The sequence below is a fragment of the Aquarana catesbeiana genome, linkage group LG07 (assembly GCF_042186555.1).
Source record: "Aquarana catesbeiana isolate 2022-GZ linkage group LG07, ASM4218655v1, whole genome shotgun sequence".
Taxonomy (NCBI): Eukaryota; Metazoa; Chordata; class Amphibia; order Anura; family Ranidae; genus Aquarana; species Aquarana catesbeiana.
This window is the reverse complement of record NC_133330.1, coordinates 269,524,975-269,538,303: the sequence shown is the minus strand read 5'-3', so window position 1 is coordinate 269,538,303 and position 13,329 is coordinate 269,524,975. Positions and strand designations below refer to the sequence as shown.

The window sequence follows — 13,329 nt, the reverse complement described above, 5'->3', positions numbered from 1 at the left end:
AAGATAAAACCGGACATTATAAGCATTAATGATTTTCATAATTTAACTTAATGCAAGCTAAAAAATTGACCATTGAGAACATTTTTAAAAGTATTACAAACTAGTCACAATACAATGTTTCATTTAAATGACTGCAATTATTCAGACTAACCACAAAGCCACCTGACCATTCCAAGTCTAGATCTATTCATCAGTATTAAATAAAACTAAAGACTTAAAGGAAAACGCTACTTTCAGTAACAAAAAAAAGTATACAATCTTTAAAATTGCTATAAAAGCCATTTTGTACTCTTAGTATTAAAGCCCGTCTCCAGCCCAAGCTTGTTTTTGTAGTTTTTGAGTGATTAGCAATCAGAACAATACAAAAAATTACAGTTATTCTAACCCTTCTCTACCCTGAAAAAAGAAAAACAGCTTTTGTTGCAGTCTCTGTCCCCATCACAGATACACTATATTAACAAAAGTATTGGGACACCTGCCTTTACACGCACATAAACTTTAATGGCATTCCAGTCTTAGTCCATAGGGTTCAATATTGAGTTGGCCCACCCTTTGCAGCTTTAACTCTTCTATGAAGGCTGTCCACAAGGTTTAGGAATGTGTCTATGGGAATGTTTGACCATTTCTCTAGAAGCGCATTTGTGAGGCAAGGCACTGATGTTGGATGAGAAGGCTTGGCTTGCAGTCTCTGCTCTAATTCATCCCAAAAGCGTTCTATCGGGTTGAGGTCAGGAATCTGTGCAGGCCAGTCAAGTTCCTCCACCCCAAACTTGCTCATCCATGTCTTTATGGACCTTGCTTTGTGCAATGGTCCAATTTAATTTGGTGGAGAGGGGATTATGGTGTGGGGTTGTTTTTCAGCGGTTGGGCTTGGCCCCTTAGTTCCAGTTAAGGGAAGTCTTAAGGTGTCAGCATGCCAAGACATTTTGGACAATTTCATGCTCCCAACTTTGTGGGAACAGTTTGGGGATGGCCCTTTCCTGTTCTAACATGACTGCGCACCAGTCCACAAAGCAAGGTCCATAAATACATGGATGAGCAAGTTTGGGGTGGAGGTAATTGACTGGCCTGTACAGAGTCCTGACCTCAACCCGACAGAACACTTTTGGGATGAATTTCCATAGACACACTCCTAAACATCGTGGACAGTTTCTCAGAAGAGTTGAAGCTGTTGTAGCTGCAAAGGGTGGGCTAACTTAATATTGAACCCCACGGACTAAGACTGGGATGCTATTAAAGTTCGTGTATAAAGGCAGACGTCCCAATACTTTTGATAATATAGTGTATATGTCGCCATTTCCTGCCCTTGTAACCCCCTGTTACTGATACAGGTAAACCTTCTCCACTGGGAAACACAGCAATTAAAATCTGACTTCAAGAATTGCTATGTCTTGCTCATGTGAATTGATTGGGTGATATTCCTAGCAGCCCTTCTCTGATAACAATACTGGGACCGAAAATATGAATTTAGCAGGCAAGCCCCCTTCTTCATCAGCAGTCAGGAATATGGAACTGACTTTTTTTTAACACAGCAGTTAAGGTTAGCCTAGTAAACAAGTAGCTAGGAACTTTACCTGTTATCTGGAATTAGTAATATACATTTTCACATACATTTATATTTAACCAAATAAAAACTGAAAAATATGTATAAAAATATTATCAATTAATTCTAAACAATAAACATAGAAAACAAATACAAAACATTATACATCCTTTTTTTTATGCAGCTATTGCAGTGCATTGACATAGTTTGTACAGATATTTGTCCTCATTTATTAAAATCTTTCAGGAAATATTGTATCGGTTGACCCTAGTCAACATGATTCTCAATTCCTACTTTCATACTGCAACAAGAGGATGCAATTGCTTATCTTAGGAAACTGTAAACTGCTTAATGTTTATAACTTGCTTTAAAATAGAGGGCTATGTTCTCATCTGTATCCTTGCCAGTCACTATCCAGTAGAAGAGTTTAAGTAGGTCCTCACCATTCTGCTTCGCAGTCTCATAATCCTCTTTGCAAACCAGCCGACCATCCTCCATGAGGTAGAACTCATCACCAGTAGCCAGTTGTCGACTACAAATAACGCAGGAAAAGCAGTGCAGGTGATATACAAAGTCCTGGGCTTTCCGTACCACTTGAGTTGGAGGGATTCCTTGCTGACATGCTGTACACTTGGTGCCAAATCTCCTGGAAAATACAGAAATGATGCTGTAACACTGGGCAGGTATAGTCAGTATGCTGAATTATTGAGAAGCAATAGATAGAGAACAGGCTTGTATCAATCACAGTGTAAGCGTTGCCTTATAGCATGGAGAGTACAGCGGCTCGGTGGTTAGCACATCTGCCTTGCGGTATTGGTTCCTCAGTTTAAATCCTGGTCAGGACACTATCTGCAAATAGTTTGCATATTCTCTCTGTGCTTGCATGGGTTTCCTCCAGACACTACGTTTTCCTCCTACAGTCCAAAGACTTGCTGGTAGGTCTAAATTTGTCTTAGTATGTGTGTGTGTGTGTATTTATGTGAAATAGGGACCTTAGATTGTGAGCTCCTCAAGGGTAGACACTGATGTGAATGCACAGTATGCTAAGCACTGTGCAAATTGTCAGTGTTATAAATGCATAAATGCATATAATAAATAAATACTAGCACATCCATTTGATTCTCTTTTCTGGACCTAGATGTCATCTCTGACCTATGAAGACATTTATGCTGTAAACTAGTTAGCAGAAAAATTCAGTTAGTATGAAGCCGGGCACACACGGGCCGAATGTCGGTAGACAACAGGCGGTTAAAAAAATAAATGACTGACATTCCCACATGTATGTCGGACGTGCATGCTGGAAAACCAGCATCCGACCGACTCCGGATCATTGCTCTCAGCCAATGTTAGAGTACACTGATTTGAGTGTTTTCCCTGTCAGAACACAACTGGGGGAAATCACTGAACTAACCTTGCATGGTTAGTACAGCGGCTCCAACCGTAGCTGACAATTTTTTTTTGTTCAACCTACGGGTGTACCAGGCTTTAGGCTGGCCATAGATGGACTGAATTTCTTTCAGTGTTGACAGGGGAATCCCTCCCCAGGAGCCATTGTGTTTTCCCAGCACGGGGGAGGGGAAAGCCATCCCCACCGGGACACACAGTGATTATTGCTAGCGGCTATGGCAACCACTGGCAATAACTGCATGTAAAATCTGGCAGGCTGGTTGTACCGAAGTTGATCGATTGATCACCTTGGGTACATTCAGCTTTCCCATACATGGTTAGAATCTTGGCCAGTTCCTGCTGAACCAGCCAAGATTTGAACTGTCTACAGCTGGCTTAAGATCAGACTTGTGTTTCCCAAGCTCTGGTCAGTTACATAGCATCATTACAACCTTCCTAATGTCAATCCTAAATCATAAAAAGTTCCCACCTACATGGCTACAACATTGCTTTAGCTGTACTACATCCTACTGCACCTACTGTCTCCTTCAAAATTTCAACCACAAATTAACAATATTCTTTGCATCCCCACAGGTTACTTGCATACATTCCAAAATGGCAAGTGCTCTACTTTCTCTGAGGATGTGTATTCTTTGAGTCTGTTGTCAATTCCAAAATGACCATTAGTTCTTTCTCAAAGACCACTGATCACTCAGCTCTCGGTCCTCAGCCTGCAGAGAGCTAGTGACTGTCATTTGCCAGCTCTCTGCTCTGCCCCTCCAGCGCTCACTGGAGTCCTGGGCTGTGGAGGGGGTGGGAACAGCTGGCAGTCCCCTGAGATGCAGAGCCAGTTGACAGACAGGCATTTGGGTGGATCCTGACATTAAAGTCGGGATCGATCCAGGAGCCGGCAGAGTGACTTCAGCAGACAGCGGGCTTCAGCCCACTGTTGGCTGAAAATGGGCCACAGGAGTGCAGAACGAAGTATACTCCTGTGACCAATAGGAGAAGTGCAGCCAAAAAAGAGCTTTGGCCATACTTCTCATTTAAGGATATTGCCATCACCAACATGGCCACTTTAAGAGAGGAAATATTCCAAGGATGAGAGCTTCTCTCCAAGATTTAAAATGGGGATGTTGTCATTGAAGAACACAGAACAGATATGAGAATGCTTCAAATCAACTGTGTGCGAACACACTGTTAAATATATTGCCATAAACAATATGTTTAAAAGGCTAAAAATGTGTTAAAAAAGCTATAAATAATGATAAAAGAGTATTTAGACATTTTAAACATCAAGGAACACTATCATCACTTAAATGATACAAAAAATATAACACAATATATAAAATGGAAATCAAGGCCACAAAAATTCAAAACAAATGACAGGTTGCAAAGGAAGGTAAGTCAAACCCCCAAAAAATCTTCAAATGTATTAAAACTAAAAAGGTCAGGTCTGAGCATGTAGGCCCTTCACTAAATAAATTAGAGTTGGTGACTGGGGATAAGGGGAAGGCAAATTTAATAAATGATTAACTAAAAAGAAAAGCCAGACACTAGGTAGTAGCAATTGGACCAATATTTTATGAAGAGCTAGGTGCCGAGCCATGTGTATGGGTAGTTCTCCGGCAGCACAGAGGGACCACTAGGACAGTGGGGTAGCAACAGACATATAACACAAGTGAACACTTGTGTTATATGACAAATTTAATAAATACCTTCTTCAGCTCTGTGTATACAAAGGAGCATGGGTGAGCTCAAGTCCATGGGGATAGTACTGACACAACCCCAAATGATCCACAATGACTCAAAATTGATATGGTCCAGAAATATTTAGACAGAATAGGGAAGAATAAAGCACCTGGACCAGTTGGCATACACCCACGTGCCCTAAAAGAATTAAACTCTGTTATTTCAAAGCCATTGTTTCTAATTTATTAGGGACTCCTAATTTGCTGGAATATTACCACTGGCGTAAGGCCAACGTGGTGTCTATATTTAAAATAGGATCAAAGTCTTTACCAAGCAACTACCGACTGGTTGGTTTAACTTCTATAGTTGGGAAGATACTGGGGAGTTTATTAGAGACCTCATAGTTGGGTTTTCTTGATTAAAAATATATATATTTTAAGCAATAGTCAGCATGGCTTCATCAAAGATAGACGTTGTCAAACAAATATGATTTCTTTTTATGAGGAGGTAAACAATATCAATATTTAAACAAGGTAAGTTAAACCTTAGACAAAGGAGTGGCTATGGATATAGTTTACTTGAATTTTGCATAAGCCTTTGACACAGTTCCCCACTCACGGCTAATGTGTAATTTAAAGTCTGCATGCTTGGAAAATTTACTTTGTAAATGGATAGGAAGCTAAAAGACAGAATTCAGAGAGTAGTGATTAATGATTAATACTCTGAATGGTTTAAGGTAATTAGTGGTGTACCCCAAGGTTCATAGTTGGGACCCTTACTTTTCAACTATTATATTGCTTTTAATTATTTATAAATGATAAAGAGTCTGGGATTAAAAAGACCATTTCGGTCTTTGCAGATGACACCAAGCTATTCAGTGGAATAACATCCTTACAGGGTGTCTCCAACTTACAAGCTGACCTCAATGCACTGATTAATTGGGTGACTATGGGGCAAACGGGTTTAAGGTTGATATAAAGTTATGCACTTGGGGGCTAAAAATATGCATTCATCATACATACTAGAAGAAGAACAACTGGAGGAATCAATGGTGGAGATGGATCTGGATGTTCTTGTAGATTATAAGCTTAATAATAGCACTCAATGCCAAGCTGCAGTTTCTAAAGTAAGTAAAATCCTTTCTTGTATTAAAAGAGGTATAGACTAAAGATATATATATATAGAGAGAGAGAGATATATTTTGCCCTTGTACAAATAATTATTAAAGCCGCGTACACACGTGCAAAATGTCCGACAGAAGCTTTTCATCGTATATACCGATCATGTGTAGGCCTCATCTGACTTTTTTTTTCAAAAAATCTGATGGACCTAGAAATGGAACATGTTCTAAATATTTCCAATGGACCCAATTCGTATTGGGAAAACCAATCGTCCGACGGACCAAAAACGACGCATGCTCTGAAGCAAGTACGAGATGAAAGCTATTGGCTACTGGCTGTTGAACTTCCTTTTTCTAGTCCCCTTGTAAGTGTCACCGCGTTCTTGACGGTCAGACTTTGGTTGGACTTTGGGTTGACCGTGTGTAGGCAAGACCTCTTGAATGGAATTCCGTCGGAGAAACTGTTGGAGTTTATTCCGACGGCTAAACCGGTCGTGTGTACGCGGCATAAGACCTCATCTAGAATATGCAGTTCAGTTTAGTTTTGGGCACCAGTTTAGAAAAAGGATATTGGAGAACTGGAGAAAGTGCAGAGAAGGGCAACAAAACTAATAAGAGGCATGGAGAAGCTCAGCTATGAGGAAAGCTTAGAGGAACTAAATTTATCTTCTGTTGAGAAGAGGAGATTAAGAGGGATATGATCAACATGTATAAATACATGAGTGGTCCATATAGTGAACTTGTGGTATTGGATTATTTGCTTTAAAGTCATCACAAAGGACAAAGGACACTCTTTCTGTCTAGAGGAAAAGAGATTTAACCTCCTAATACGAAAAAGGCTTCTTCACAGTGGTGTGGTTCTGGCCAGCTCAGTTCATTGTTTTTAAAAAGGCCTAGATTCATTCCTAAATACACAAAATATAACTGAAAGGAAGATATAAAAAAACTGTATTTTGGCATGATTTGTTGATGGAAGTCGGCAGAACTTCACCTTATTCAGTAAACTAAGGGAAATTCCCATCCAAAGTGAAAATTCCCTTACTAAGTGAACAGCCTGTTTGTCTTTGGTAAATTAACCCCTAGAGGTCTGCGTGTTTAACATTAGTCCTGCATGTGTTCTTGTACAATTTAATCCTACACATTCTGTAAATCCCAAACATTACTGAGATCCAAGACCTAGTGCCATCTGTGGTACATAGCCCACACCAGCAGAAAAAAATGATATTCTAATGAGGGGATAAAAATGCTAAGAAGGACTAATGATAAGGCTAAAATACTGTATTGTTAAGCGTACGCACTACAATCCTCCGCCCTCCCTGTTAAACAGAAGCCTGATACTGCCATAAAATTGTATCATGCAAGGAGGATGAGGATTACAAAAGAATAAACCAATATACATTAATGACATCAGATATAGAAAACATAATAAAATTAAGAAAATGTGTCCCATTAATATAGCAACCACATTCAGCGCCATCATGTTGACCATCTTTAGGGTCCTTTCACAAGGGCATTCTGTTTGTTTCCTCAGTTCAGTCACGTCTTCTTAAAGAAGTTTTTCAGCAGTTTCTTATCAGTTTCCTATCAGCTTCCTATCAGTTTCTTAGCAGCTTCTTATCAGTTTCCTATCAGTTTCTTAGCAGCTTCTTATCAGTTTCTCATGGGTTCTTATCAGTTTTACATCAGTTTTTTTTACATCCACTACCAATGAAAAATTGGATGCAAAAGGGACCGTTTGTCTGTTTGCATCTGTTTTTCGTTCATTACTGTTTTTAACGAAAAAAAGGCTTGTTAATGGAAGCGGATGTAAACGGATGTAAATGGATTATCATCCTTTTACATCCGCTTTTCCATAGAGATGCATTGATGTTCAATTTTCATCCGTCAACGGATGGATTAAAAACAAACAAACAGAACGCCCATGTGAAAGGGGCCTTAACCATATTATCTGCCACACATTATATTAATCCCTTCACAAAGATTGTGTTATGTGCTGCTACACAGATATAAGTACATGATGTTATTGGTCAAAGTTATTTGGTGGATGCCCCTTAAAAAAATGCTGTGTTTCATTATTATCATTATGCCAATTTTGGGTCTACCATTGAGCAGGAGCAGTGTTAACCAAGATTCAACCAAGTGATTATTTTCTAGTCCAGATGTTGCCAGGCCTGGGCTCAGCCTTCCTTCTCTGGGCTGGCCGCTCAGCTGTTGGTTAATTGCCAGCTCCTATCTCTCCACAGTGACTCACCTGTTGATGATATCCTGCTCGTCAGTCCTGCCTACTTAAGCCGTCCAGTCCAGATGATCTCTGCCTTTGCCTTGGTCACATCTCTAGAGACGCTCTCCTGTGTTTCTGTTAAATATTTGCTTGGCTGACATTCCTTCTGGCTCCAGACCCTGCTTGTTGTTCTACTACTAAGCTGTTATCTGGCTCCCTGACATTTTGGCTTGTCTGACTATCCATTCCGGTTCCTGAACTCTGGCTATGTTTTGACTACGTTTACTCTGTTTACCTTTTTTTATTATTATTAGTGTGATTTAACTGTACTTCTGTTTCTGTATGATTCATGGTTTCTGACAGATGTAATTTCTCAGAGCCTACTACAAATACTCTTAAGCTGGGTACAAAGAGGCCGAAAATCGGTCGAGAACAGTCGGTTTGGCAGGAACCGGCCGCCTTTCAGCCGAGTTTACAGCTTCTCTTCCGACAAAAGCTGGTGTCATGACCAGCTTCTGACGAACGAGCTTGGTGAAAAACCATGGGCTGCAAGCACTGATCACTGTCTGGCAGGGAAGAGGGTTGGCAGACCCCCTGTCAGAACACAATAGCTCAACAAGGAGATCGCTGCACTAACATTGGAACTGTTAGTATGGCAAACTGTAAGGTTTTTTTCATTCAGTCCGCTGGGTTGAAAGAAAAAAACTTCCCGTGTGTACCCAGGATTACTGGTATACAAAACAAAGTGTCCTGTAAAAAGTTCTAATGCACCATACAACCAAAAGTGCAACACAAATTCTCAAATCCTAATAGTAATGTAGTAATAGTAATAATAAAGTCCTAATAGTAATGTACTGTGAACTGGCAATTTGCCCATATGGACATTATTCTCCACCCCACAAGAATATCCTAGAGAAAATCACTATAAAAGAGACACTTAACAGAGACAACCAGAGTAACACAATATCTTAAAACCCATGCAGATTTGTCCCCTGAGAAGTGTTAACCCATTACACAAAAGGGCAAACAAATAACTGAGCATTCCAAACAATTAATCAAATACTTTCACTTAGTGTAGGTTGGATCTGGCTGGAGGCCATCTAGAAAACATTTACACCAATTAAGACAAGATCATATTGCCCAGCCAGCAATGCCAAATGTTATGTATACAGTCTGGTTGGATCCCACCCCATCATTTAAAAGGAGGTTGTAGAGATAATGACATTTACAGGATCAAGTGTATTTCAAGTGTGTGAAATGTAAATGTCTTTTTAATAATAGGAATCAGATTTTCCTTTCTTCTCCCAGCCTACTCAAGCAAAATGACAGATTTGATATGGTTTGACATTATTGGTTGCAAAGTTCAATATCTAGACACTTCTTTTACAGACATTCAGCTCAGAAAGTAAATCTGGCCATGGACAGATAAAGTTTGACTGGTTCAGCAGAGATGAATGTTAATCAGTGTGTTGCCTACCTGCTTTGACAGAAGTCGATTGTTAGATTGACTTCACTTGAAGGGACAGGCTGGAAAACTTTTGCTGGTCATCAACTGTTGAACAGTGTATTCTGACAGCAACAGGAGCTACTGTCAGAATACCAGTCCTGCGGGGGGTTCCTCATTCACCATGCTTCCGTTGATTGATAAATCTGGCTGAATAAAATTTAAAAAAAACTGTCAATGCCCAGCTTAAGTCTGGCTTCACACATATGCGGCTGCAGTTTCGGTGCGGGAGTTCAGTGCGGATCTGTTCACTGGTTCAGGTGTGATTCAAGTGCAAATTTTTACCTGAAATCCCACCTGAACCAGACCCAAAATTGCACAGGAATCTTTTTAGCCGCGGCCACCCCGCACATGTGTGAACCGGCTGCATTGAGAAGGGTGCCGGTTCACATGTTATGCGAATCGGATGCCGTACAAAACGCATCTGATTTGCATATATGTGAACCGAGTCTGAATTCTGGAATCTAATACCAAAACAAGGCAGGCCTGCTCTAGAGGACAGTATCGGACCATTATCGCTAGGGTTCGGAGGGAGCGCAGGGCAGAACTTACCAGAGTGGAAGCTGAGGCGACTAGATAAGAGGCCCTATATATCAGAACCCAGGAGCCCCAATATTATGATCGCTTACAATCTCTGACTAAGGAGGTCCTTCTCCTAAGGATGGCCCTGACGCAAAAGAAAATGCTTCATCAAACACAACGCAGGCGGTGGTGGACACTTTAACGGAGATATGTGGAATTGATATACCGAGGGATCCTTTGATCCTACTGCTGAGTTATCTGGAGGACATAGAGGGGGACAGATATACCAAACTATGCATCACTTTCGCCTTATTTTATGCCAGGAGAAAAATCTTGCTATGGTAGAAAGGGAAAGGAGCTTCCTTCGAGAAGCTCTTGGCAAAACACGATTAATAAGGTGTTACCATTGTACAAATTATGAGAGCAGGAACTGCCCGGCAAAGTTTGACAAAATCTGGTCGAACTGGATTGACACGTGTGGCTGAGTCCCGTTAATCTACGAAGACACCAAATACAGACATGTGTGTATTCCGAGTGGGTGGCCCTGGGCCCCCCCCCCTTTCCTCTCCCTCCCCCTATACTTCCTAGTTGTTCACTAACAGGTATCGGGGTAATGCAGCCTTATGCCGCATACACACGAGCGGACTTTCTGGCGGACTGGACCCTGTCGGATAATTCGATCATGTGTGGGCTCCAGCGGACTTTTTTTTCCCAAAAGTCCGACGGACCTAGAAATAAAACATGTTTCAAATCTATCCGACGGACTCGAGTCCGGTCAAAAAATCCGCTCGTCTGTATGCTAGTCCGACGGACAAAAACCGACACTAGGGCAGCTATTGACTACTGGCTATGAACTTCCTTATTTTAGTCTGGTCGTACGTCATCACGTACAAATCCGTCGGATTTTGTTGTGATCGTGTGTTTCCAAGTGCCTTCATTTGAAAGTCCGGCGGACGTACGCTGCAAAGTCCGTCGGAAAGACTGTCGGACCTAGTCCGTCGTGTGTACGCGGCATCCTACTTCAATCCTGCTTCTGCATGTTTTGTACCCTTTATTTGATGCTTTATTTGCTAAAAAAAAAAAAACTATTTGCTGAGATAATTTCACTCTTGTGCTATCACTGTGATGTTCCTCATAACAGCAAATCTTCACTGTTGAGTGCAGATCGAGTGTAGAGTGTTTTGACTAGCAACGTAAGGGGAGCACAGTGGCTAAGTGGTTAGCTCTTCCGCCTGGCAGCATTAGGGTCATTGGTTCAAATCATAACCATGGCACTACCTGCATGGAGTTTGCATGTTCTGCCTGTGTGGGTTTCCTCCCACACTCCAAAGACATGCTGGCAGGTTATTTGGCTCCTGTTTAAATTGGCCCTAGTATATGCATGTGAGTTTGGGACCTTAGATTGTAAGCACCTTGATGGCAGGGACCAATACGATGCACAATATATATGTAAAGCGCTGCGTAAATTGGCGTCGCTATATAGGTACCTGTAATCAATAAACTGATGATATTCAACTCTTGTTCTCCACCTTTTATCTGCCAGTGCAGAGCTGAATTGTATTGGTTGCTAAGGGATATTTCAGGCAGTTCTTCACTCACACTGTATGATATAGAAGACTGATTGTTGTCTGAGCACACAGATTCAAATGTTGAGGTGCCGATAGGATACCATGATGACCACTTTGGGTCAAATATAAAGTGGTAGTAAACCCCATTATTATTTTTAAGTTTTTTTTTCACCTGGTGATCTGGCTAGTAACACACCTCCTGTATTAGAGTGCCCCTAATCTGGATGAAGGTGCACAGGGGGCAAAGCAGAAGCATTGTCAGTCTTGGGGGTTGGGTAGTGTTAAATGGACTGGCAGATTTGGAGCCAAACTCCAGGTCACGCTCAGGCCCGGATTTACTCCCTTTGCCGCCCCAAGGCCGGGCCCTTCAATGCCGCCCCCCCCCCCCCACACACACACACACACACACACACACACACACCACCAGAAAGAGCCCCCAGACATGATACGGTCAAAGACTGCAGACATGATACAAGAGATGGTCAGAGACTGCAATCATAGTACAGGAGATGGTCAGAGATTGCAGACATGATACAGGAGACGGTCAGAGACTGCAGTTCCTATGGACATTAGTAGATAATGGCCGATAGGCCCTCTCACCTGACCCAGCGATACAGCAACGGTTCCTCTGATCAGGAGTCAGCTCACTCTGAATTGCCCGTGGCGACTCCGCTGGGTAGCACCCAGATCTGTATTCCTGCAATGACTCCATTCCTTTCTCTGCCAGGGATGGCGCCAGGCTGTGTGGCTTTCCCTCTGGTGGCGCAGGGCAGCAGAGTTCTCTCTCTGATGGTGTTCCCTCAGCACTGCCCTCTCCCTCTGGAGTCCTGGGTGTACTTTCCTGGGTGTAGACCCCCCCCAGGACAAACCACCCCCCTCCATTAGTACAGACCCCCCCCAGGACAAACCCCCATCCATTAGTACAGACCCCCACCAGGACAAACCCCCCTCCCTTCATTAGTACAGATCCCCCAGGACAAACCCCCCTCCCTTAGTACAGACCCCCCTAGGACAAACCCCCCTCCCTTCATTAGTACAGACCCCCCCCAGGACAAACCCCCCTCCCTTCATTAGTACAGACCCCCCAGGACAAACCCCCCTCCCTTCATTAGTACAGACCCCCCCAGGACAAACTCCCCTCCCTTCATTAGTACAGACCCCCCAAGGACAAACCCCCCTCCCTTCATTAGTACAGACCCCCCAGGACAAACGCCCCTCCATTAGTACAAACCCCCCAGGACAACCCCCCTCCATTAGTACATACCCCCCAGAACAACCCCCCCTCCATTAGTACATACCTCCCAGGACAACCCCCCTCCATTAGTACAACCCCCCCTCCATTAGTACAAACCCCCCCCAGGACAACCCCCCCTCCATTAGTACAACCCCCCCAGGAAAACCCCCTCTCCATTAGTACAAACCCCCCCAGGTCAACCCCCACCCCCTCCATTAGCACAGACCCCCCCCAGGACAAACCCCCCTCCCTTCATTAGTACAGACCCCCCCAGGACAAACCCCCCTCCCTTCATTAGTACAGACCCCCCAGGACAAACGCCCCTCCATTAGTACAAACCCCCCAGGACAACCCCCCTCCATTAGTACAAACCCCCCAGGACAACCCCCCTCCATTAGTACATACCCCCCAGGACAACCCCCATCCATTAGTACAAACCCCCCCCAGGTCAACCCCCCTCCATTAGTACAAACCCCCCCCAGGTCAACCCCCACCCCCTCCATTAGCACAGACCCCCCCAGGACAAACCACCCCTCCCT

At 42.9% G+C, this 13,329-nt stretch overlaps 1 protein-coding gene across 1 annotated transcript in view; it reads right to left on the bottom strand.

The window, feature by feature from the left end:
* The window catches only part of LHX4 (LIM homeobox 4), a 110,182-nt gene that overhangs the window by 34,603 nt on the left and 62,250 nt on the right, over positions 1-13,329 (bottom strand). Inside the window, exon 3 of the mRNA XM_073593332.1 lies at positions 1,987-2,189. Coding sequence (XP_073449433.1) covers positions 1,987-2,189 — 203 coding nt within the window. The remainder of the gene's footprint in view (positions 1-1,986; positions 2,190-13,329) is intronic.